Genomic DNA, 26,572 nt, shown 5'->3' with positions numbered 1-26,572 from the left:
CACTACCATCAGCAGGGAGCGGTACTTGGTTTTGACAAGGATCCAGGGTCCAGCAGCTTTAATAGGTTTAACTTGTTTATAGTAAGGATTCCTCTACAGCGGGCGTAGCAGACAACTGCAGGATGGGGGAGAGGAGCAAAGCTGCTTTTAGCTACAAAACTGTAGACAAACTAAGAAAAGCAGAACTTCCTCAGAAAGTCAAAGATGTTTCTCTGAACACAGCAGCAACTTCCACCTGAAATTCCTCTGTCTTTCGTTTCATACACAGATGCTGTGCCGCCTTTCAGTTCCCTCTCCATCAGACCATGATGTTAGAGCCCTCGTGGGCAGACAGCCAGGGCTCCAGTAACCCCCATCCTCATCCTGCTCTGCTCCTGCCTTGAGGAGACTCCAGCCTCAGAGCTTTGGTCCCTGGAGGGCATGCACACTTTGTAACCCTGAGTTCTTAAACTCTGCCACAGTCTCATTAGTGAGTCAGTGCTGCTGCATACAAAAAAAGCCTGATGCGTTAAAGGCATATCCCTGCATCCTCCTGCATTAAGACACTTACCTAACCATTGAAAAAAAAGTATATATTTCTACTACAGCTCTCCCTCTCAAGGCTGTCCTATTCTCAACCACTCTAATCAGCTTGCATCACTAAAATTAAAACACCACCTTCTTTCAGGACTTACACTACTTAATCACCAAGCCACTAATTGGCTTTTTAAACCACCAGGATCTTTTCACAACTCCACCTGTGGAAACCTTCACCTTCCTGCTTTCCTGAACTCCCGTCCCCCTCCTCTACTTCTGAGGATCTTCTGCTTCATTCACCTTCAGTCTATTCTGCCACCTTCTCGCAAATCTCAATCTGTTTGTAGTCCTTTCTAGGCTCAAAGAGGCTCCAGAGAGAACTAGAATATTTTGAAGGAAATAGAGCTACCTAAGACAGAAAAACTTCACCTATTGTTTCAGCAGCTGACGTTCCCCAGACTGCAAAGTTGCCTGAACAGCAACACTGGTAAGATCACAAAACACAATTTTATTCTTTCTGATGCACAGATTTATGGATGCATAAGGGTGTGTCCGGCATGAAACTCATTATACACCATGCTGGTCCTTTTCTCAGGACAGAAAACGTTCCTCCAAGCTGCAAAAGCAGCTTCTGGCTTTCTAGTTATACCTCTCCACGTATGTCAGGCCTACCACGTTCCTTCCCTGACCTTGGGCAGAAAACTCAATACATCCTCCAACAGAGCTGCATACTCCAATCTACAGGCAGTCCACATTTCTCAAATTGCACACAATTCTCCTTTCACTCACAAAAGGAAAAAAATACATCTCAAAAAGCTGCAGCAATGTGTCTTTCTGTTCACAAAGAGGACAGATTTTCCCCTCTGAATTACAACGATGGGCTAGACATAGACCACTGAGCCCACAGCATTTAAAGATGTTCTTTTGTTACCCTTCTGTTCAGTTCTTTGCCTTATGCTTCCCCTGAAATGCTTCTCTTGCCACGCACCAAGCAGATAAACGCACTCACCCTTGCATTCCTGGCATTGGCCCTCTCTGGAAGGAACACATGAGCGTATCTATCCAGCACTAGGCAGGCCAAGGTAAACAAGCAGTAAGTGAGCATCCCCACCGCCTCGAGAGTCTCCTCAGCACAGGAACTCCCAAAGCTCCAGTCCTCCTTCCATTATAAGAGGATCACTGCACTAGGCTGGGCCAGAAAGCTCAGTTTATTCTTTAACAGTTTCAGTAACAACCCCCTCTAGCCCAATCCACCTGGCAACCCATCTAAGCAGTCACATACCTACAGGAGTATTTCAAATCCCTTAAAAGACTTCACATCTGGAAACAAACAATTCACCAGTCCTCCAGCTCCAATACAACACTTTGCAAAAGCAGAGACTCAATTACCTCAGGGGAATTCCTGCTTGCAGGGGAAGAGAAACGCTCCCCAGAGGTTTTGTTCATTAAAAGGAAAATGCTTTTTCACATGCAGATCAACACACACAGATAAACAGGTACAAACTCATAAAATATAATCCTGTCACTTACACAGATGAAGGGGAATAGGTCCAACAAGAAGGGAAAAGTATTCAACATAACTGAAAAAGTCATGCTTTAACTACCAAGGTAACCAGTTTAGGAGTCAAAAGGGACACAAGCAGCAAAGGAATTGCAAATGGCACAAGGTAATGGCAAGGAAACTTTCTTCTGTCCCGTTGTAAGGACTTTTCCTATGAGACTAGGAACAAAACTAAATTCTTCCCAAATGACGGGGTCAAGTAGAGAAAGAGGAAGGACTCCGATAGGAGGAAGTTGCTTGTCTGAAGACAGACAAGTCTGTATCTTCAGCATAGCATGCAGCAGACATTAGGGGACACCGATACAGAGATGAGTCAGAACTTGGACTAAACTCACAAGTAACTTTCTCTTGAAGAATGAACCGTGCCATTCAACTCCTCTCCCTGCTTTCCTCTACAGTGAAACTCCTGCCAGTTTCCATCTTTCTCATTCCAGCCCAAGAAAGAAGCCAAGACGCATTAGTTGGACCAGCCAATGCTTGAGCTATTTCCTAAAGTAGCTTATTTTCCTGCTAGAAACCATGGCCAAGAACTGAAGGCACCTTCATACTAGGCATGTGTTATACCAGTCTTGCCAGGAGTAAAATTTAGACAGATTAAAAATTCAGGACTCAGAAGACTCCATCTGCTCTTCTCCCCCTCCCACTTTGTGGGGACCAGAATTTGGTAGGTGGTAAGATCACCCTCCCACACCTTTAAATAGTTCTTTGTGAATCCATTCCCATCAGACCCTGTTCCTGTCTTCTCTTTTCTTGGAGGAGAAGGGGAAGATTCAGACGAAGCAGATCACATTTCAGAGTTCAACAAAGATTTACACAAATTTTTATATATTTAGAACAGATACAGACAGCCAAATAAGCTTCCCACTTCCTCCCAAAATTACATTCCTCTGTAACATGCATACAGGAAAGGTTTTACTTTTTTCTGAGCACAGGAAATGAAAAGCTAAGTATCCAATGCAATATATCCAGTCATGCTCCGTGATGAGATTTTCGCCTTTTTTGATTAAAGAAAACAAAAGGTTTCGTGGTTTTTTTTTGGCCTCAGTTTTGCCCTCCCTGCCTTCCCAATCCTCTCTGGCAACCTCTCAAAACTTCCACAGGCTTCATATCCTTCTTTTTGTGTTTTAATGAAATATTTATTCTATTTGGTTTTCCTTGAGTCATGTGAAGTTAAATGCTATACGGACGCACAGAGATGCCTTCAGGCACAGTGGAACATAAGAAGTTCCTCTGAGGGCAGCCATCCCTCCCAAATACAAGGGAGGAAAATAGAAATGGGCACAGAGATGCATCTCAGCATCCAACACAAGTAAAATTGTGAATCCTAGCTTATTCCTGGTTAACATAAGAGGATAAACACCACACTTGGTTCTCACAGTACGGCAGTGAATGAGTCTACTCACATGTAGGTCCTTTGGACTTGCTGAGCCAACCTAAAAGGACAAACAAAAGGCAAATTAAGGATTATTATTATGCTTCCTTTAATTCATCCTTCAACCATTAGAACAAGTTGTGTGGCTACCTGAGACTCCTACTACACCCTTTAAGTGAGCTGCTTAAGTAGCACTGCCTAGATCAGCGTAAGAACAGTGTGTTATTTGACTAGACTAGTTTTGAGCCCATCTGCATCTTCTTCCTAGCCACCTTCACAGCCCGGACATCATTCTGCAGCTCCTCACCATGCTCTTCTGTACCCCTCTACTCTTAGTAAGCTCTCCAAAGGGACTGGAAAAAAGAATCACACCCAAAACTCCCCCCCGCCCTTTTCTCTCTGTGGGGAACTACATACTTCTTTGTGCTGACCCAGTAATTTCTCCAAACCCACACTTATATAAAAGCATTAAGGTTGGAATTGAGGTCCTCTGTTCGTGCATGACACCTCCTCACATTTCTGTGTGGCTATCCAACGCTGCACTGTCCTTGTTTTCACGAACACTGAATTCGTCCCTAGCGGTATAAATGCCTTCCTTTCAACCGCATAATTAGAGACAAAGGAAACCTCTGCTTCATACAGATTCCCAAAGAATAGGGACAAGTCTGGATCTGCTCAGTGGCTGGAGTGCACTCTGACAAGCTGTTCTATGCAATGCAAACAAACACCAGCGGTATCCAAGAGCTTCTGTGCAGAATAACCTTGGCACTGAAAAGACCTTAGCACAGCATGCAGCAGATTGGCTGCATTTGCGTCAGAGACAACACGCAGGAATGAAGTCGTTTCAGTTTATTCAAGATCGATTTATCACTTTAATGGCAACTCTAAAAATTAAAGAGCTAGCTTTATGGTATTTCACACGTGATCGGTCAACAAAAATCAGGCTGTGCTTAAATCTAAGTGCACTTCAATTCACCAGGTCCACATTATTAATTTTTAAAGGTTAATATTTAAGCTCTCTATGGGTATTGATATTTGCTTATTTCGGAACGTATAATACTTTTACTAACACCTTTACTTGCATTTCTCAAGACAGGTGGTGTTGTTATCAGTAATGAAAAGCCCAGCCTACGTTTTGACAGAGCTGGTTATGAATCCAAGAAAAATTACACCATTTAGAACACACATGATAGGAAGCTTTCAGAATATTTTAGAGACTGCAAGTTAAAAATTTAATGAGCAATTAATTCTGATCCACTGTCACCCTTCCAGAAATAACCTGATCAGGCAGGAGGACCACTGTGAATGAGATAAACACACAAGGCCTTTGAGAGCTTGGGAATAACCTTTAAGGGACTCAGAAGGGAGGCAGGAAAAAAAAATAAAGCAACAAAGAAAGAATGGAGAAGCATTACGGTTTAGAAAAACAGAGAAAGTGGCTGTTATTCCTCCTCTCCAACACTTGAACAATTCCCTGACTCTACCTATTAGGTAACCCAGCTCTCAGCTACATTCGAGACGAACCCTCAAAGAAAACAGATGAGAACAAGAATTAAGCCTTAGCATTTCAGATCCTTGCTTCCCAGGTCTCCTGTGCTCATTCCTTCCTAATTTCCCTCAACTAATCTTGGAGAACTTGCTAGAGGGGAAAAAAAGACACAACAGTGATAAAGCTCAAAAAATATTTCTGAACAGCACTGAAGTCTTCCTAAATCCATTTCTTCTGACACAGCTTAATTGTTTGCCGATCACCAAATGCCGCACTTGTTTTGTGCCAAAATATGTGCAGTGGTTATTTTTATATTCATGATTATATTCCCGTGAAAAGGGAGCAGTTTCCCCAGCCTCTGCAGTGTGCTTAGTGACTAAGCAACTTATCATACTCATCTCGTGGCACTCAGGGATATTTGGATAGATTGCTTGAGACAAAGTGCTGAAGACTTTTGTTAGAAATCCATGCATAAATAAAGCCCATTTATTACCAGAGGAGAGACCAAACGTTTGCTGACTGGAAATCAGTCTGCCCTCTGCGTTTATCACGTGTAAAAGAGAACACGTTCCTGCCCAGAACATGAATATGTATCTAGGCCTCCTGGAAGTCAAGCAATAGCATTTCCAAACAGCAAAATGATCACAATACAATATGCATTATATGGTTTTAAGCACATGAATCGTAAGCTCTGCTTTGTCACTTAGAGCCGAGCCAGCCCATTGTCTCCATGCTTGTCTGTCTTTTTATGAGAACATCCTTCATCTTTTGTAGCAATTGTGAACATGTCACATTGGCCCTGCGTTCGAGATAAGCGTTACCACCAGGAGATTTAATACAATCTCTTGCTTCACGTTAACACCGCTTCGCTCTGCGTGTTTTTGCCACGTAAACTCATAAAGCGAGGACGGAGGGGCGGCTGGGGCACGAAGATGAGGGAAAGATGATTTTCCAAGCGCCTCGCCAGTCCTCTTTGTGCCTCCATCTGGCCCCCGGCTCCCGGGCTGAGGCGCTCATTAGCGCTGCTGACAGCTGGCGGGCCGCTGCAGGTGCGGCTCCCCGGGCCTGTGACACACGGCTGCGCACCCCCATCCCTCCCAGCACCCGGCAGTCGGGTCACTGCCTCCCCACCTCACAGCCTCCGAGCCTGTGGGTGGAAGGATGGAAGCACGGCTCAGCCGGCCCTTCCCCTCCTCCAGGATTTATTTCCCCCTTTGTGTCTTGCCCTCCGCTGTATGTTTGGGTTTCCCCTCCACACGCGCTCACTTCTCTCACTTCCCCTGCAGGAAACGCTTCATGCCTAGCCACCCTAATCCTATTTAGCCGCTGATCTGCCTTGAGCAGTTTACCACAGCTGGTTTCGGGTCCTGAAGCGAAAGGAGCACAGGAAGGGAAACAATGCAGAACCACTCTAGGGTCTCACCATATGCTTAACTAGTGCCTTTGTTAATATGACACGGGATGCCTCAGAAATGATCCCCAAAACATTTGCCAGCATCGTGGCTGCCTTTCCCTTCTTCAGCAGCCCTGTGCAGCACAAGGCATTTGCATACTGATTACAGACTCACTCCAAGGTGCTGCAGTGTGTAATTGGAGTTTCAGGCAGGGATGGTGCGTCCCAGCCCCAGGCGGCGAGGCGCATCTGGCAGGCCTACAGCTGAAAAAGGCTGTGGCATTATCAGCAACAGCAGCAAGGCTCCAAAAACCCAAGGACAGACCAGACTGAAAGAGACCCTGTCCCCTTCCCCCTTTTACTATCTGTTCTTGCCAATCAGTCACACGCACTTGTGTTTCTCTCCTACACCTCGCTTTACCTACAAAGCCAAAATTAGGCCAGGAAGAGATAGAAATCTGGTATACCTCATTTCAGCAGCCTCTCCTTTCTAACTTGAAGAGCTAGAAATATTATAAGGAGACCAACTCCTCCGGAAATTTCCAGCACCAGCAGACTTTTCTGTACAGGATAACCTCTGCTTTGAGTGCATCTGGCCATGAACATTCATTCTGCTCTACCACACAGAGACGAAACCAAAATTCACTGGAGCCAAGGCATATCGGTCACTGAATGTTTTCAGGTACCGTATCTCAAACAAAATGGGACTTTTTAGAGCTAATATTGAGAACTGAGATTTTGTTTTTAAAGACAAGCTGTTGATCTATACTGTGTCAGCATCTGAAATCAAATCTGCCTTTTTAAGAATAACTTCTCTTATAGCTCTGTGCAAGACCACACACCTAAAGCGCACATACAAACTTATTCCCTCCACCCCATGCTACTTCTGATCAGTCACCTCTCTACAGACAAACTGCATCATGGCTGAGAGAAAAGACCCTATTTCAGGGTATCATTCCATTGCACTGCTATTTACATTAATCATCGTACTTGTCCACCAGATAAGGAAGTTAGCATGGGGAGGAGCAAAAACCCAAGCTGCAATGATCTAACAGAGGAGTGTAGTTTGTGGGTGCTGAGGTGTTGGAAGGTACCACTCAAGTAAACACTGCACAGACTCATCAGCTGTACAAAGAGCTGAAAGACAGTCTGTGCTTCCAAAACTACTTCACATGAGCCGTAGCTACAGGGCATACAAGTAAAAGCGTCTACATGAGAATATCACTCAACTAAAATGTGGTCCATGCTCGCTCTTCAGACACTCCTGACGCCCCCAGCTGCAGTAAAGAGATGAGAATGCAGAGAAAAAAGCTGGGGGAATCAAAATAGCAGTGTAAAGAATGAGCACTCATTTTGCTCGTACGCAAGACTACTTCATTTCAGATACTGCCCTTTGTTTAACAAGTAGTGGTCGAATTTTTCCTGCGAGTACTCAAAGATGCATGCAAATACAACCACCTCCAGCTTCCCCATAAAAATAAGGCCATCTGCATACTTAGACATCTCCCCCTCCCTGCAGTATAGGCAAGCAAAGGTTTCACTTACCTGTGGCCTGTGCTTCCAAGATAAAGGTACCAAAGATAACTAGCAGAAGAAATAACCCATGGCTGGTCAAGGCAAGAGACGATCCTGTGTTGCTCTTTGGTGCTACCATTCCATGGCACATCTTTTACCCACCAAAGTTTCTTTTAAAAAATTCCCAAAAGATCTGGTTGATTAGGAGCACCTCAATCTAGAAAAAAAAAAAGACATAGAAACAGTAAGTGTTAAGCCAAACATCTACAACGTCCAAGGGGAGGGAAGGGAAAATCAGAAACAAACATGAGCAACCTTTTGCATTTTCTAGCATTTAGAAATCTTACTAAGTAGGTATCATCCACAGTTCACATGGAAAAATAAGAGCAGAAGAGGCAATCTTGTGCATAAGGGATATTAAAAGAAGCTGTATTATAAAGAGACCAGCTCTTTTCACTCACCTTCTAATAGTTCAGGTGTGAAGGCTGCCTTAACTTACAATTAGTTTTAGGTCTTCCTTTCAAGACAACCCCAGAGGATATAGCATCTGGTGGATTTGTTCCAAAATAGTTTAAAGAAAGCCAGCCTTCCTACACCCCCCACCTTTCAGAAGGCACAGCAGACTGTACTAGACAGCTAGGATAAATAAATCAAATGCTTCCTCAGCCACCTGGAGAGGCGCAGCAAACCTGACAGCCAGCCAGCAGGCAGGCAAACACACGCTTACGAGGAGGAATGTAGAACAGCTTGCAAACCTCAGGTACAGTGTTCTGACAGTACACAGCGCGGTAATTAAAATTGCAGGATGTGACACTGCTCATACCTGAGGACTGACAGATTCAGCCATAGCCTATCAGACGCTGTCGCACTGAAAGCACATCAGTGCGCAAACACACACAGCACAGTTGGGAAATCGAGAAACCACAAGCTGAACCCCAGCACAAGCTGAACCCTATTTTTAATGAAGAAAGGGAGATTTTTTTTCTTTTAATGAAGAAGGGAGAAAACTGGTATAAAGCCAACTGGTCAATACTGGGTTAAAAGAAAAAACAGATGGAGATGCATTTCAACACTTCTATCATACTGTTCCTTACATAAACATATAAAGCTCAGGGGGAAAAAATATCTATTTTTTGCAAAAATTACTGTTTCTTTACACTTAACCACAGGAATACTTTCAACTTTGAAGGAACCTCCCCTTCAGCCACAGCTTCTTCAGTTAAATGGATGTTTACGCCAAAGGAAGATTTTTTCAGGGGCAAGTTTCAAAATTGTTGGATAATTCCAAATAAATTTGAGAGGTGTTGAGGCAAGTATTGTACTCTTTCATATCCTGTGCAAACAGATATGAGACCCGGGGAAGGCAGTATAACCTTCAGATCCTTAAGTAGTACTTAGAGGAATTCACAACAGAGCAGCACTGACCAGAGATGCACATGATTCAAACAGCCATGACTGACATTTTGAATTAGGCAAAAAAGGAAGTAACTGCATTATGGGAGGAAATACGTAAATTTGTTGTTAAAACTGGAAGTCATCCTAGTGAAGAGGGGGGTTTCCCTAGTTCCATGTCACTACTTTGCTCATACCTAACTCACAAAAGGGCTGTCTTTAAAATTTTGATCTTTCAAGTCAATTAGCCTCAACCAAAGAAGAATTCTTTGTCTGTGCACACCCCCACCCTGAAACATCATTTCAAGACGACATTTAAAATGCCACATGGCAAGCCTGGAACTGATGCTACAATAAACTCTGTGTCTGCCCCTTTGGTTTCCTGCCTAATTTGGAGGGGGAGGGAGAGAAATGAAGTTATCCCACTCCACACTTGTAACACTGCCAACAGATTTCTAACGTGTCCCATGGATGAGGATCTGATGCTTTGTTCACCAAGCTCAGCCCTCCTATCATGCAGGCAGGATTAAGGACGCTGCCACTTACCTGCTAGATTTCCTTCAGCAGCTATTAGACTGTGGCATCAGAAACACTCCTCTGAAAAAAGCCAAGCCAGCTACTCTGTACATTTTCCCCCTGCATGCAAGTCAAGTCTCCCACGCGGATTTTAAGTTCACATCCAGCTGGATCGCGGCAGCATCTGGCCCATACTCCAGCCCAACAGCTGGATGCTTTCTTCCAAGCCGCTGCTGTACGCTGAACTACAGCCCTCAATGCAGCGTGCTGTCCTCTGTGAGTGGCCCTCCTGATTACATCAGGACAGGCCTGCCCTCTCCGTTCCAGTTTAATGAAGCCTTATTAGTATAACAAACTTTACAAGTCTTGCGAACGTACCTTTCAAAGGCGGCCCTCCCCGCCCTCGGAACAGGACTGGCTGGGTGACACCGATATCAACTCAACAGGCAGAAGTAGGGACGACAACATACTATTATGGCAAAATTCCTGGAGACACCTGGGGTGTGCTGCATCGTCCCGGAGGCGTTTTCCTCTTCCAAAGACTGCACATGGAAGCCGGCAGTCTAATTTTGGTCTCTGAACAACAACCAAGTGAGAGATGCCTAAACCAAGAATTTCTTCTGCAGGACTCAATTATTGCCAATTCTTGATTCGCTAACAGATTGCTGCAGAGCACGCGGCTGCTTCTCCTGTCTTCCACAGTCAGACAGGGTTTCCTCATCTCCTTTCAGTTCCAAGTCACCTGAGTTATCCCGGGTTATCAGGAATCCTGTCTGTCAGATGCTGGGCTGCCCTACGAGGTACACCGTAAATTGATGCTGCTATGCCTACAGGAACATGCCACTAAGTTGACTTAGCTCAATGGGGGAATTGAAAGAGACAAAGGCAGCAAAACAATTTTGTTGAAGATAGCATTGATAACCCCATCGGAATTGTTAAAAGACAATGGGCACGGGTACTGCCTGGGAGAATCCTCCCTCAGGCTTCAGCCAAGTTACAAAACTTGTTCCCAGCTTTTTTTTTCTTCCTTGGCAAAATTAGAAGATGAAAGAGATTCTGGCTAGATAAGAAGGTATCCTCTCTTCCCAGAGAGGAGCTGGTGGTTGGGAAGCTATTTAGACATTCAGCTCTCTGCAAGTTGATTGTTTCAGCACATTCCTTGCACCTGCAGCTCAGGGGGGAACAGCTTTCACAACAGCTTTATAGGCCTCCACCTCCAGAAGTTGACTTGCAACATCCAAACCAGCAAGCTAAGGAGCTGCAGCACCACAGTGGAAACCTTTTCTTTCCCCCCCAAAGGTAGCATTGCAATTTTATACGAATTACTATCTTCAACTACATGCTGCAAGCTAGAAAATTATCCTCTCTCTCATCCCTCCCTCTCCACGCCAGTGCAACCGAACCACCCAACTTGTAGGAACTCCTGCTATCTGGTCTGACCACTGTCGATAGAAATAAATAAATAAACAAACCACAAAGAACCCAAGTTTGCTAGACTGACAACCCTTATCTCAGGGCCCAGCTTGGCGTGCTTCAGAGAGAAAATAAAAGCGAACAGGAGGAAAAAAGCGTTCTCCCTGTTCGAGCATTGCCAATATATTGCAAAGCACACACATTTATCAGCAGAAACATATTCTCAGGGAGATAGCGTAACAATTCACAGGTTCCTGTGAATCAAAGCGATTCCCCTGTTTATACACAGGGCTGAGGAGCAGGCTGGTTTCATTAGTGGGTCCTACCAACACGGCAGAAGCCTACAGTAGCACGAGGATAAGGAGTTGGAGCGCTTCGGACCTGTTTCACATGCCACAGCCTAAGCCAAAGGGTTATGGGAGAATTAAAGTTCAAACAGATGTTTTCCAAAATAGTATTTAGTATAGTCAGCAATTCCCTTAAATACAGTAAGGAGAGGAGAGGAGATTTTTCTTGGTTAACTACTTCAAGCCATAGAGGTTGTTTTCTTTCCAACGCGTGTTTTTCAAAACACCTAAATCCGGACAAGAAAAGCCGTCCTCCGTGGCTGCAAAGCCAACAGCCCACGCCCTCCCGGGGAATGCTGTGAACAAGGGAAAGAGCACCCCTCGCTTCTGGTTACAGCCAGCCATCCCTGGCTCTCCCAGGTTCCTGCTACGGCAAGGCGAGGCTTTGCAGCACGCAGCCTTCCCGGGGACCCGCCAGCATCGGTCCCTCTCGCAGCGCTGCCAGCCCCGCTCCCTCCAGCAGGAGCCAGCTGCTCCGACACCGCACGGGTTGGCTTCTGCAGGAACGCCCCGAAGGAGGCATTAACCTCCACCAAAATCACGCCGGCCAGACTTCCCACTCTCAAACTACAGCCAGCCCTTTCCAAGGGTGACGCACTTGCATATGGTAGAAGCTAAGTTGTTTGGAGACCTCTGCCATTTCTCTTCTAAACCTTCAGAAGCTGCCAATTCAGACCCTCCAATACAAAATCACTTCATAAGCATGCACACGTTTTCCCAGGATTATGACTAATTTTCTGATTTTTCCCCATTTTGTCACAGCAGCGCTCTTGGGTTGCCATGGAAAAGTGATCCTTGGGGGTCACACACGCTCAGGACACGAAAACGAACCAGATTCGGGTAGTTCTGGTGCACCAACAAAGGACATGGGATGTCGGGGTGTGGGGACAGTCTGAGGCACCCCAGTTGCTCGAGATGCCTGGCAAGGCTATGCTCTGTGTCACTGCTGCTGGAAAACAGGTCTTTAACCTGGATTCTCCACAGTTTGTTTGGGAAATGTTTAAGTATGTTTGGAATGCTACTGGCTTGCTTTTAAATACCATGCTTCAAATTCGCCAAAAGAAAAGGAGTTATCCTCACGCGCATCAAAAATCTCTATTTTAACCACTTCATTTTCCCCTTCCTCCGTAGAGAATAACATTTAGAAACTGTTTGCTGCTTCTTGAATGCACACAGCACAGATTGTGCCAGCGAGACGAGTGCCACGTATGCACAGCGTACCCTTTGACGTACCCTTTGAAAGGCTAAGCACGAGGATTGTTCTCGCCTCATGGCCACACTGCAGGTGGAACCTGACATGAGCACTGTGGTTCAGAGTGTTTAACCTTCACCCTCAATTGCTGTTTTTATTTTATCCTTATTTTGCCTGTCTTCAGCAAGCAGTCAAGCTTTGAAACAAGAAAGTCATCCTTTCTGCTGGCTGGTGAGAAAAGTTACAGAAAAGAAGCCTAAGTGACAGCAGAAGAAAGGAATCCTTAATTTACTTACTTCCCATAGTTAAACCAGTTTAACTGAAAGCTTTTAGAAACAGTATCCTATTTTTAACATCTTGGGATAACTTAACAGATCAATTACCTAGTAAGTTTAACTAGACACAGAAAGAACAAAGCATTCACAGTTACCTTCAGGCTGTTTAGAAACCATCTTAATTGTCTGTCTCTTCAGACCAGCCAACTCTCAGTTATCCATGACAATTGGAAAAGGTGGAAGAGGAAAAGAAGAAAAACTAAATAACCCATGTAAAGTCAACACCTCCCCAATAACCAGATAATTTAGAATGTGGGTGCTCAGTAACTTAAATTTACACCTTCACCTTCGGATTATAAAAAAGGCAGATCTTTGCATAGGACAGGCACAGCATAAAGCAAATGCATTTCAGCCCTCTATCCCCTGTTACAGTGCCAAATCTCTAAGGCAGACAGAGCCACTTATGCCAGAGACTGGAATCGGCGCTCATCCCCCTGCAAATCACAACCTGACTGCAGCCCGTTGAGGGACTTTAATTGTTGGGTTTCACACTTTGTTGCCCAGCTGTGTCAGAGGGTCTGGTCAATGGCCTGCAATTCAGCTGTTTTCTTCATATTTTTATCTTGTTTTACCATATAAATATGTTGTTTAACCTATTACCAAGGTTTCTGAAACACCAGCACAATTGTTACTGCAGAACTCCCATTTTCAAGAGGGAACATCAGTTTGCTCAAAAAAAAAGAAAAAAGTCAATAACTTGTTGGAGAGCTAAATTCTGAAACTCCATTTTAATCAGTCACAGAATGGTTTGTGCTGGAAGGGACCTTAAAGATCACCCAGTCCCAACCCCCTGCCATGGGCAGGGACACCTCCCACCAGACCAGGTTGCCCAAAGCCCCATCCAGCCTGGCCTTGAGCACCTCCAGGGATGGGGCATCCACAGCTTCTCTGGGCAACCTGTTCCACCTGCATAATAATGAATTTCTTCCAAATATCTAATCTAAATCTCCCCTCTTTTAGTTTAAAGCCATTCCCCCTTGTCCTATCACTGCACTCCCTGACAAAGAGTCCCTCCCCAGTTTTCTTGTTGGCCCCGTTTAGGTACAGATCTCTGATAAAAGGCACACATCTATCTCCCCACAGCACCATTAAGGCACACTTACGCTTTAAGCCAGGAAACTAGATTTTTCATTATCGGATAACCAGTCCACTACAGCTGGGAGAGTCACACCAACACTGCTGGCCCGAGTGAATAACCCTGCAAGATTCACCAGTCCCACGGCTTATTGCCCAACCTCCTCCTCCTCTCTACCCTTCCTACCACAGTCTGAAGTCCTGTTGGCACCTAGGTCACACTTTCGCACCACTCCCTCGCTTGCCTCCTTATCTCACTTAGCATTCTTCAGGAACTCATCCCGAGGTTAGTCAGCCATATTCTTCTGCGGGCTAAGGGCAGGGACCGCTTCCTTCCTCCGTCGATCCTCCTGCCATGCTAGCAGCTTCCCCACTGCGGCCCAGAGAAACGCAGAGCAGGCTCAAAGAGATTCCTCAGTGAATCAGAAAAGCTGCAAAACTGTAATTGTAACGGTCCCCTTGGAAATAAGGAAGAAGAGGAGGCAGACTTCTCAAAATAAGGTGTGCAAAAAAAGGTATAGGACTGCCAAGGGGACGAAGGGGCAGCACTGAGCACCCTTTACAGTCCATTATGTGACAGAAGCTCTGAAGACAGTAGTGGATTAACCCCGAGTGTTTTTATCATTCCTCAGCCCCATTTGATGGGCGAGGGAAATTTTAAACGTAAAGAAATCCAACAGAACCTGATATATTGTGGCTGCTCAGGGCACCTTGCTTGCCAGCTTTCTCAGTTCTCAGTTATTCAGCCAGTGAAAGTGAACAAGAAGGAAGGCCTAGAGCCGCTCTAAGAAACACTTGTGCACATCCACGCAGTAGCAGAAAGAATAAAACCTCAGATCCCTTCTGCCTTACCCCAATTATTTTTATGTAGTATCCCGTTGAGAACCACAAGACACATTTGGGCATTTTGAAGCGGCTTCATGTAGAGGAGGAATTGACTGGGGTTAAGCCAGCAAAGTGAGGGGCCCCTGATCCTCCAAAGAAAACCAGAGCAAGCATATTTTCACTGGCAACCTTCGAAGTCTATTGCTACTTCATTCTCAGTTGTAGTTCACAGATTTGCACCTCCTACAGTCTAAATTGCCATTTCATTCCCTGGGTGTGGTATTCCAAAGATTTAAGAACCAAACGAGCCACACTACCCTGATCTTCTAAATAGATCTGTGCGCTGCAGCACTAAGTTCCATCTTCACAGGAAAGCAGCAGAGCAGGCCTCTGAAAAATGCACTTTACTCGAAGACCGAGTACATCAGACCTCCAACTGCGGGGACCATTAGCGAGGTACTCTGATCTGTCAGCACGCAGTAACTGAAACACCATAGCTGCTGAGCTGTACAATGTTTTCTGTTTAATAGACTTGCTTTGCCATCCTGTGACAGAGTAAAGGGGACACCGCAGCAGAGCTTGCTCCAAGACCTGTTTTTTCACACTTGCAAATGGCACTCTCGTACCTTTAGAAACAGAGTCAGAGACAAATAGGTCTTGTGAAAACCCTTTCCCATTTGCAAGTGCTATCGTTGACATGCCAGGTCTATCAGTTGCAGAAATTTTAGGTTTTAGAACCGAAAAATACTACCCAATTTTCTTTGCCTTGGAAAGTCAGAGAGAAAGTCCTAGATATCATTAGCTCCTTAAATTTTAAGAAGTTTCCCTGAAAGTCACAAGTTGTCACTGGAAAATCTTTCCATTTTACTTGGGAGGATGCATAGAAGAGATCAAAATCTGATCATCCTTCCAAACCAAGGAAGGAGAAGATACTTTCAGGCAGCTCGGTTGCTGTGAACTTCCAGGCACCAGTAGGAAGGAAAAGCAGAGTCGTGGAAGGATATGGGAGAGAGTTAGAAAAGTTAATATACACAACACCTCCAATGCACAGCAGACTTCTGTGCTGTTACAAAAATGCTTATAGTGATGGGGCCATGTCACCAATGAATGATGAGAAACTGGTTATTAAAAAAAACTGTATCCACTTTACTGATTTTTTGGGAGCTTACTGGCATTTATGCAATATGGGATACAGTAGACACTGGGGGATAGCGGAAAATGTGTCTCATGCAATCCTTCCCAGCTGATTTTTTTTTTTTTTAATATGTCTTTATTTGGAAGAGTATTCCCTTTGGAAACTATTGTTTCAGCATTTTTCCCCTGCTGCACTGCATCACAGAGGCTGGGTTTCATATTTTCAGCTTTAATCAGTACAACAGCACATTTACAGAGGACCATATGCACAAAATGTTCCAGAAAGCTTTCCAAAAATAATAAGTCCTAAAAAAGAAAACTCACAGTAAACTGAAATGGCTTCAGGGAAGGAGAATAAAGAAAAGCCATGGAAAGCCAGAACCTCTTATAAGCACATACAAGCTTGAAATGATACGTTTAGTAAGAACAAGATTCTCAAAGAGGCATTGTATTGGTTGGGTTGCTTTTATATCCAGGAGGTTTTTCTCATTTATGCAGCTGTGTTAATCTGTATCAGGGAATACACCACAAGGTATGTATACAGTAAAGGTTTATTTTATGAACCCTCACTACCAGAATGTAGTTCTCCCCATCCATTTGTTGTGCTTCCATTTCCAGTGATGTGGCTAAAAGCATCAGTCTGCTATACACACGGCTGCAGTATCACCAAGCAATACAGCCATGTCAAGAGGACACCCAGTTGGGAAATCTTTTTCCTAAGCCCTCCATGTAGCTTCAGTGAGTCAGTTTGACATTTACCTAGTTATACTAGTTTTTTTTGTTTGTTTTGCATTTAGCCTTTATATTTACTCCTAAAAGCAGACCATCTTCAAGGAGTTTAGGAACTGCCATCCCAGACACGAGAATGTCCACTCACCACTTCTAAAGGATGACGACACTTACTGTGTAGCGCTTATTATTTGTATCACAGTTTATACACAAAGTTCTTCACAACAGACATGTTCCAACACCAGACCCTTCCAGGATAACAAATCCTTGATATCCGGACATCTGTCAGTGCAAAGCTGTTTTCAAAGATAAACGCACACAGAAACTGCTCTGAGAAATACGACTGTCCCTTTAATACTCTGAACACCGCATCTTCCAACAACCTAGCACTGCTGTACTTCTTAACTTACTCGGTTTGGTCAATTTCGAATCCTAGATCTAAATCTAATCCTGCGCTTGGGATCCTAACACAGAGCTGTTTCAATAGCTCTTAATCAGTGAGGGGAAAAAGCAGGCCTTCAAGAAGTTCTCAGCACCACAGCTCAGTGTGGTACCTATAGCTCATTATGTCCCCTTGTTCTTCTTAGTAGCAGCCAAGCATTAAACGTTTCCTATGTAAGATGCACCATTCTCACACCGCAGCCATACACGCAATTGCTCCAAACGCTCACTGTGACAGAGACCGGTTACGGGGGTGTTGGACACATTTCACTCTGCAGAACCCAGCCACGTTTCTCTTTGGACAATGCGCAATTTAAAAAGGAAAATCCGATTTTGCCTTCTCTAACTGGTTTCCCTCAACAGGCTAATTTAATTTGATTTTCTAACAGCGGATCAGTTTTAATTATATTCCTATTTGAGGAGCACAAGCTGGACGCATCAAACCAGAGAGGCACTCTCAGGAGGATCACTGCCCACCACTTCTCACAGGTGAGCGTACACACACAGAGCAAAGAGGCCGGGCGCTCAGAGCAGAGCATCCAGCCCAGGTCACTTTGTAATAGCGCAGCAAGCTGTTTTTCCTGTGACCTACAGCCACGATTCAAAGGTTGAGCACTAAAGATTCCCACCATTCAGCCGGGGTGGGAGAGAAGAAACGAGCCAGGAAGGAAAGAAGTACGATTCCCCAGGGTTAAACCCGTCATGAATCCTGTAACCTGAATTTCAGTGGAAGGCCAGTTTGGTCCTCAGGGTTCTCCCTTGTTTATAAGGCAGCATGAGTCCTTCAGCCTTTACTGACCACTAGTCTCATCCACCCCTTGCACGTCAGTGCTGCCACGGCTGGGGCCGAGTTCCACAGACTAGCAGGGGGAACAGGGTCCTTGCAGCAGCACAGCACCAAGGCTGGTGGCAGCAGGAGGGGAAAGGCACAGAACTCCCACCTCGGCTTTGCTGCTCAAGGCTGTAGTGCACGGAGCTGCTCCGGCTCGGGTGAGCAGCCTGTGCTGCCTGCTGGGCCAAGAAACCGCACGGGCTTCTTGCTCCTAAATCCTGCTCTGTCTTCAAGGCATTAAAATGTAGCAGAGAGAATTTACTGTGTGTTAAGATGCTCTAGATCAAAACCCTCCACCTAAATCAGGGCTCTGAGTAGCCTGGTTTCTATGCAGATTAAAAAACAAAAAGCTGGGCGAGAATGCTCGACTATAGCCAAAGGCAACACAGGCTTGCCTGGTTAGAGGTAGTCAAATGAAATCAGAGTAGGAAAAGAGGGAAAAAGTTACAGAAAGCAGGACGGCAAAAAACAGCAACTGGCTTAGGCAGTACAACTTACGTTTTTGTGCAACAATGCAAAAGGCTACAAAGTGCTGCATATAGGCAAAAACAATGCTTGTGCCAGCCACCCTAGGTCAGAGGAAGAGGTACCCAAGAGTTAAAGGACACGGGTTATTTAACCTTCTGCCTAACACCTCTGCTTTTTCACCAGACAATCCAGGACCACATAAACACAGCTAGCATTCACCCAGCCTCCAGGGAAAACCCTCCCAAAGAGCAGATTCCCTCCCGATACTCACAGGGGCAAAGACAAACACTGGATAAAGCAGCAGGCCTCTCGCAGGGGGACCACGGGCCAGAGGCGAAGCACCCCATCAGAGATAGCTGCTGAGCAGCTGCCTGCAAGGTGACGCTGCCCACCATCCCCAGCCAAGCACATCACTCCAGCCACTGCCACCTCTGTGCCCTGAAGGGGCCTACTTGGATTTGGTGCTCCTCCAGGCACCCTGGGCGACTACAATCAGGCCACCAATCTATTGTCACAAGACACGTGCTGGCAAAAAAATTCCCAGTGACCTCCACTCAGCTTAACCAGAAACGTGCAGCAACTCCTTTAAAGGGAAAGATATTTTTTTTTCAGGCATTTTGCAAACAGCTATGAAGCTCTTGCCACAGCCAATAATCCTTAAGCGATTTCCTGTCTCTGGAGGCAAGGTTTGCCCAGAGTGAATTGATTAAATAAAGGTTATTAAAATTAGTATATAGTAAGCTGGTTTAACAGTCCCCACTTCATGTTTTTACCTGTAACACACTGCTCCAAGCAGAAGCACAAAGTTCAGCTACAAAAGCTTACAGGACAGCGAAATTAACATGCAAAACCAGCCAAACTGTAAGATGAAGATTTAAAACTCCTTTCAATGGCAGAGGATTTTCATGTTCATTTAATCCATTTCCAAGCGAGTTTCTCAAAGGGAATTCACCCAATCCCTTTATTACTGTACTCCTAAGATTAAATTTGCTTCCCCCATTTTGTGAATCTGACACACAATTTAGTCTTAGAAAGTCAGCATCCTTCTCACCAGAACTGTTCTCCTTTTGCCTCTGCAGCCTAAGACTTTGATGCAAAACAACAAGCTAAATCCACCTGCTCCATCATTCAGTATTACCAACTCTCACTTCTTTTAAGGCCAAACATTTTAAATAAAAGCCATGCAGAGAGACAAGCGTTAGTACCTACAAATGCTAGGGGTATGTGTGGGGTAAGCAGTTAGCCTGACAGCAGCATGTGAAACTTGCTCAGCAGTCCTCTGGCATTTCCTGAAAAGAAAGCAGTAGTCACCCGATGAAGGAATAAGAGTAAAATAACAGCACTAGAACAGTTTAAGAGGAACAGAGCAACTACTTAAGGTGTGCTTTACACATACTACAAAAACCTGCACCTTGCAGAAAGGTACAAACATCCACACATCGGCACCTGTCTTTCATGCACAGGTTTATGTAGCTTCTTATTCCTCTTCACAAGAGGAAAAAAAATGGGCAGAGTTTCCAGAAATGGTGTGCACAAAAGTGACAGTAAAGATTTTTTTTAAGCTAACCTCATTTCTCTTCACTACACGAACAGAAAAACAACTGTTAAAAAAAATAAGGTGTTAGCTGCAGCTCCATCTAAAAAGTTGTATTGCGAATGTCATGTACAGCAGCACTCAGAGAAGCTGGTGGTCTGTCATTTGCAACTGTCCAGGCTTCCAACAGAGCCTTCAACATCGCTTAAAAGGCCACTTAACAAGCTTCACTTTATCAGAAGACTAGCTTCCATGTGTTTTTATACAGATTCTGGTTCACCTAAGACTGCCTTTCTGGGTGAGCTGAGCATGACATTTAACAGATGTAAGCAACGCAGTTGCCTCTCAGCAGCAAACTATCTTCTTTGTCTGCCTTTGCACTTCTGGGTCTCCCTTCCCCATGAAGCAGTCATTGTTTCACACGCTGGGCTTGCCTGGAAGAAGGAAGTGGGAGGAGGACAAAAAGAATCCTGCATTGTAGAAAATAAATAGCTCCATTAAGGCTCCAAAGGATGCTGTAAGGCACATTTTGAGGAAACCACTCTCCTTACAGTACACTGCAGAGCACAACAGCTATAAGGAGCCCTCCTTCCCCAGCAGCCACATCCTCTTCCCTAGCCTTTAGCAACAGTGCTGCACATCACCTCCCTCCACAGCCCTCCCACCACCTCCAAAAAGTGCCTCTGGAAGTCACTGCAGTGAGGGTGCCTCACAACACCCCTGCAAATGGAAAGAGATCCCGGTGAAGCACTATTACTGCCCCTTGTCAAAGTGATAGATGGACAACCCACTGCCAGCAAGGACCAAGCCCAACGACTTACTTCAGAGAGACCAAGGTTAAGTTTCACCTTCACTGCCAAGCATGACCATGCTTTATTTACACCAAGGGCACCAATAGTCTTCACAAGTTCCTTGCATGTAAACAAACCAATTCTAAATAAGCTAATTACATTTTGGCTGTGTTTGGTATGATGCAGACGTAATAGGGCAGGAGTTTCAACTCTTTGCAGAAGCACTCCCATACACCTTGCTACAGGGTGACATCAAGGTTTCTGATCAAGGAAAGCTGCTGGCTTCTGTCTTCAGACCAAGAGCAAGTTTCAGCCTCAGACCTCTGCATCACAGAACATCAAAAGTTACCCTTCTCAACAGGTAAAGGCTCTCAGGAGGGAGGCCTCTGTAGAGCTGAACGGCACACCCTTAATAACACCGGCATCTAGAGAACACTGAATTATTACTTGGAAACACTGGAGGTCCTTCATCCTGCAAGGACAGAAGCAGAGCAGTTGAAGGTCACAGTGTCAGCAGCTGCAAGAGGTCCAATCCCAAGTTTTCTCTCTTTTTTAGGGGGCGAGGGTAGGGGTGGATGGGCTACGGAGGAACAGAAGGGGGAATAAGCTTGACCGTTGGACTTTCTACCCACATACAGCCTAGAGACTCAGAAAGGTATACCACAGAAGGAAGTCTTGATGTGATGAGAATGACGAAACATGGGAGAGAGAGAACCAGCCATGTGAGGGCTTTGCCATTTCAGAGCACGGTGATGCTCAATCCCCACTGCACATTCCTGAGAGTGCACAGTTCACCTGCAAACCAATCATCAAAAGCTGACTACACACGTTAGGTCTATCCCTTGGCTTGCTCTCCTCACCTACAAGTAGCCAGCAGACATTATGCAAGCCTTTTGTTCGACTAGAATAGAGTTGGAGAAGATTTCCCCATAAATAACAAATGGGGGCAAAAAAATTGGGAGCTTCCACAGGTCCAGCAGGTCTGTTTTTCTACATTTGAATGCTGAAACATTTTCCAAAAGAAATGAAAGCCACACACTTACTTAAAGCAGCATCTCCTTTGCCTTACACAGACCACATTTATTATAAGATAAACTGGCTGTCAAATATAAAAAGAAAAGGTTACATGGCATTTTAGTTGCAGGATCTTTTCGTGCTGTGCATAAAAGCCCCCCAGTCTCTCACCCTGCTTCCTCCTCTTCTGCTTGCACCTCCCTCATCCCCCACCCAAGGAAAGCCTCTTGGCTGAAATGTCATATCCTATCCCATTCTCTTTAACATATGCTTTTTAATCTTTTTGACATATTACAGATAATTGTTCTGCCTTGCTGTGAAAGTATGTGCAACAGGACAGATGCACACTGGAAGCTCAGGGCACACACCAAAGGATAAACCTTTGCTTCAGACAGGTATGTGAGTAGGATAACAAAACCTTCTCAAGCGCTTCTTGCCTCATTAGCATTTGCAGTGCAATGGGAGGCACAAGTCTGAGACTACAAATCGGACCACACAGTGCTAGGTGCTGGATAAACCCAGAACAAAAAAAAAAAAAGACATTGAGCTGCCATCACACTTGGTTAATCTGAGCCACAAGTGGTTCCCTGTGATCCTACTCTCAACAGCAGTTTCTTAGAATTTAACCCCTGGAGAAATCTAGAGCTATTTGGTCTACTGCAAACGTGCAGAAAGATCTGAGCCACGCCTGTTCTTAATGCTCTCTTTGTTCATTACAGTGAATTCAGAGGATTGAGGAGGAAATTAAAAGGTCACTCAGATAGGTGAGCTATTTCTGTCTCAGAACATGCCAATAACTTGGCTCAGATGCAAGATTCAGAGAGCACGACTGCTTGGAAACAGGCTTCCTCAAATTCTTATCAGTAAATATTCAACTCCCTTTTTATTTTTACAGCTACAGTCACTGACATCAGATTGATTCTTGTTAATTTATAAAACCAGATTTATTTCAGGGAAGATTAGGACTGCATGTTCATTACTTTCTTTGCCATTGGCTCTCCCTTTCTGGTTCCCAGCTCTTTCCCCTCATCTTCAAGCCTTAAGACAGCCTCACCTCTGCTTTCCTTTCTCTTTTGTTTCTTAAGATTACTACCACACCCCCTTACCCTCTGTGCACACACTCCAATTCACGCTTCACACACAAGCAAACCTTCCCTCTCCCCCAGTTCCTTGTGCTACTTCCTCAGCTGAACTCATTAGCGAGGTCTCCAGGACTTCCCACGACTGGAAAATCGCCCCTGGGCATATTGGAATGAGTTTGTAAGGTTTTGAGGGCAGTTACTTTGTGCATTTTGCAGAGGTGCCGTGCGGCTGCAGCATTTGCAATCGAGAGACACGTGCACGTGTAGCTCCCCCTCAGCAAGGGCTGAGCTGCGCTCTCGATTCTCAGAGTGGAGGTGTGCTGCATACTGGTAACAGAGGCTACGCTCCTCCACCTGAGGGGTTATCACCACCCCACAGGTACCTGCCAGAGGTTTCCCTAAACAACCACAGCTTGGAACACAGAAACCTCCTGCTCCAGGGAAAAAGGAGCAAACCTGCTCCTCTCTAATGCCAGATGTACTTTCAGAGAGCCTGATGCTTCCCCTCGTGCCATGGTATTTAATATTTTTTTTAGCTGTTCCCCAATTTAGTTATGCCTCCTTAAGAGGAAGAACCTGTGCACAATCCTACACCCTCACCCTTGGCCGAGATCAAGAACTGCTACCGAAAATACCTTTCAAGGCTTGATACCAAGCCAAAGCACGGCTGCGGCATGGACAATAGGCTACTGTGGCAAGCAGTGGCAAGCAGTGGCAAGTATAACACTCAGAGCAGTAGGACAGAAACCAAGTTTACTACTAAACATCTCCAGTCTTCCTGAACATGAATCTTGTCCCTCAGTTTAAGCTTTTTTTGAGAGGTTGTACATTTTGGCAGCAGCACCTTGAAGACCTTTGTACTATAGAGGAAAACATTAAGAGATCTCTCTTTGATATCTTAACATTTATCTGGCCTCTACTTGCATTCCACCGCTCCCAGCATGGCTGTTCCTCTCCTGATTAAGGACAGAGATGAAATAGCTGCCTCCAATAGCTGCCTCCCTGCGTTTTTGTAACTGGCCCCAGTGGAGTTCGCAGGATCCTGCTCCTGCTCCCAAACACGGCTATCGGCAGGTCTCGCTCCTCTGGTTTTCTCTTCTACTGAGGAAAGCATTAAAATTTTAGCGCAATCTATTGTAACTAAATCGCTCTACCATTAATCCCGATGTCCCCAGATGCACTTTTCCTCCTGACAAACAGATCCCTAGGGTTTGGGCTCCTACACAAGCGGATATTTAACACAGCGTGGCCCATGGCCTGGCTCTGCCCAGAGGCCTGACCAGGCGGCCACGCCGCTTGGGGCTATCCGCAAGCTGCACCATTTTGCACCTGAAGCTGCCTGCAAGAGCACCTTGCCTCAATGAATGTAGCTACTACTAGGCCTCAAGTGCTAAGAAGCACAGCACAAAAGGATCATTGGGGAGCCCCTATTGTAGGTGTATTACAGCCCGAAGAGAAGCCAGCCAGCCCCAAAGCAGCCCGAAGCTGTTCCCTCAGAAAGCACTACCATTTTCTGAGCACAGAGGGGAAGGACAGTTCCGTACCACGTCTTCCTGCAGAACATGATCTGGGGCAAACCCGTCGGGCCCAGAGACAACCATCTACCTTCCCCAGTTTCCTTCACCAGGACAGAAAGAACCCCTCCTCTAGAGGTCCATGCTTCCCCCCAGGGGGACCCAACCCACACCACTGCCTTCCACAGTAAAGCAACAGACAAGCATGTCAGTAGGCTGGGCAGGAAAACCGTGCTAGTGCCTTTTCTGTGCACTGTATCAGCTGCTGAGAACAAATACTGCTCTCTACACACACACTGAACTGTTCCGGTCTTTTATATATGGAGAAAGTTGGTATCCACATTCCCTCAAAAAAGGAGAACCCAAACTATTTAATATTTCTATTTTGCCTTAAGCATTCCCATCAGCATACATCTCACTAACCTAGGGGAGAACTTTCCTGTTAAACCACAGCAGCTTCTTTGATAGTAACAGCAAACCCTCCTCCACATTACAGAAATCTAAAAAAAAAAAAAAAATCTACCATCATATTCTGTTTGACACCCTTCTTAGTAAATACATCAATCCTGACACACACTTATCTTTACATGCAGAAGACTAGCAAGTGACATCCCCTGAAAGGGGAAAAGAAAAATTTTTGACCAAGGCTAGATTTACAGGAAAAGGGGAAGAATGGTCTTTATCTATGCCCGGTTGAGATGCCGTCTGCTCACAACCCTGCCTGCTCCAGACGTGCACACACGCCAGCAGACCTTTGACACTGCCTTCGGGGTGGAGAAAGGTGCCTCTTCCCACCCGAACCTCCCCAGGAACGCACGAGATGCGATTTCTGAAGGGCTGAGTCACTCTCACCAGCAAGGACCAAAGTCTCGCTTGTGTTGTGTCAACTGCTTTAAACAAACAGGAACCCCACGCAAACAAAGACACCAGGAACAACTCCTCACGGCTGCACTCTTCCAATCCCTGCACGCCAGAGCGGGGGACGCTGCGGTCTGCTTGGCACTCCCAGATGTTTGTCTGCTGCGGCACATCACCACATGCCCTTACCCTCCCTTACTAAAGTGGAACAGTACTGACAGGTACAAACAATTATATCGGTAGGGAAAGTGTAAAAAACAACCACGCGTGGAAAAACATCCCCAGTTTCTCACTGAAACAACAGTGTTCTGGTATACAAAGTGAGGCAGATTTGCACAGAAACTGCATTCACAAGCAAAACCAAGCTAAAATAAGCCACCACAAGGAAGGTGGGGTGGAACATTGTTTTATACTTAAGAACAAAGTTCAGAGGCCATAAGTAGCAGGAAAACAGAAGGAGAAACTATTCAACTGAGCACACTGAACCAGAGTTTCAGGGTCAGTTACCATCTATACACACACACTTCAGTTCCACAGCTCAAGCAACATTTTATGTATGTTCCCCCATGCCCTTTATTTTTCAATGCCCATTTAGAAATTCAGAGCAATAACCTGATACGCTGGAGCTGTGCTATTACAGCCCACTGCAGACAGGATAGAAAGAAAACACAGAGAATTTGTGTAACAAAGCAAAACAGAGCAAGAGAGGAACATCTGCTACGTTTACCAAGAGCACCATATGGTCTGTATCTGAGGTACAGAGAATGAGTTCATTCATATTTAAAAGCAAAAGTAATAGGTCACTCCTTCCAAGATAAGAGGGAAAATGCCTATTTCCCAACTCCAGTCCCCCAGCCCTATCATCCCCAAACCAGATTTCCAAACCAGATATGGCTTTCTGAAGAACTGGTGCTGCCAGTGCTCTGGCCTGGACAGTCAAGCTCAGAGCACTTCATTACAAGATGCCAGACTGAGGAGGGTGAGAATGCCCCTTTAGCAGTTTTGTTCAGCCTTAACACAGCCTGCTTTATCCACAGCCCAGTCAGAGCTGCAGTGCTGAATGACTAAGTTTTGTCACTAGATTACAGCAATGCTCTGGAGCTATGATGCCTTTGGCAGTAGAGCCGATGGTTAGCACAGTAAATCTTAACTGCTATCCCGGAGCCATCTCTAACTCCTGAAAGCTCTGCCCTTAATCGCAAATACAGGTGGCTCAGTCCTAAACACCCAAGAAA

General features: G+C 45.3%; 1 protein-coding gene across 9 annotated transcripts in view; it reads right to left on the bottom strand.

Moving 5' to 3' along the window:
- Positions 1-26,572, bottom strand: part of SUSD6 (sushi domain containing 6) — an 81,759-nt gene that overhangs the window by 39,728 nt on the left and 15,459 nt on the right. For 6 of the 9 annotated variants that reach the window (XM_083836841.1, XM_083836843.1, XM_083836842.1 and 3 more), the window contains 2 exons: positions 7,877-8,063; positions 3,481-3,510 (listed from right to left, as the gene is read on the bottom strand). In XM_083836841.1, the coding sequence (XP_083692967.1) occupies positions 3,481-3,510; positions 7,877-7,997 (151 nt within the window). In that variant the 5' untranslated portion in view covers positions 7,998-8,063. Of the gene's footprint in view, positions 1-3,480; positions 3,511-7,876; positions 8,064-8,307; positions 10,092-26,572 lie in introns of those variants that run through there. The other 3 variants (XM_083836845.1, XM_083836846.1, XM_083836840.1) reach the window with 2 other exon arrangements.

Source organism: Anser anser (genome assembly GCF_964211835.1).
Source record: "Anser anser genome assembly, chromosome: 5".
NCBI classification, from domain to species: domain Eukaryota; kingdom Metazoa; phylum Chordata; class Aves; order Anseriformes; family Anatidae; genus Anser; species Anser anser.
The sequence above is the reverse complement of the archived record's forward strand: the minus strand, read 5'-3'. Positions and strand labels throughout refer to the sequence as shown.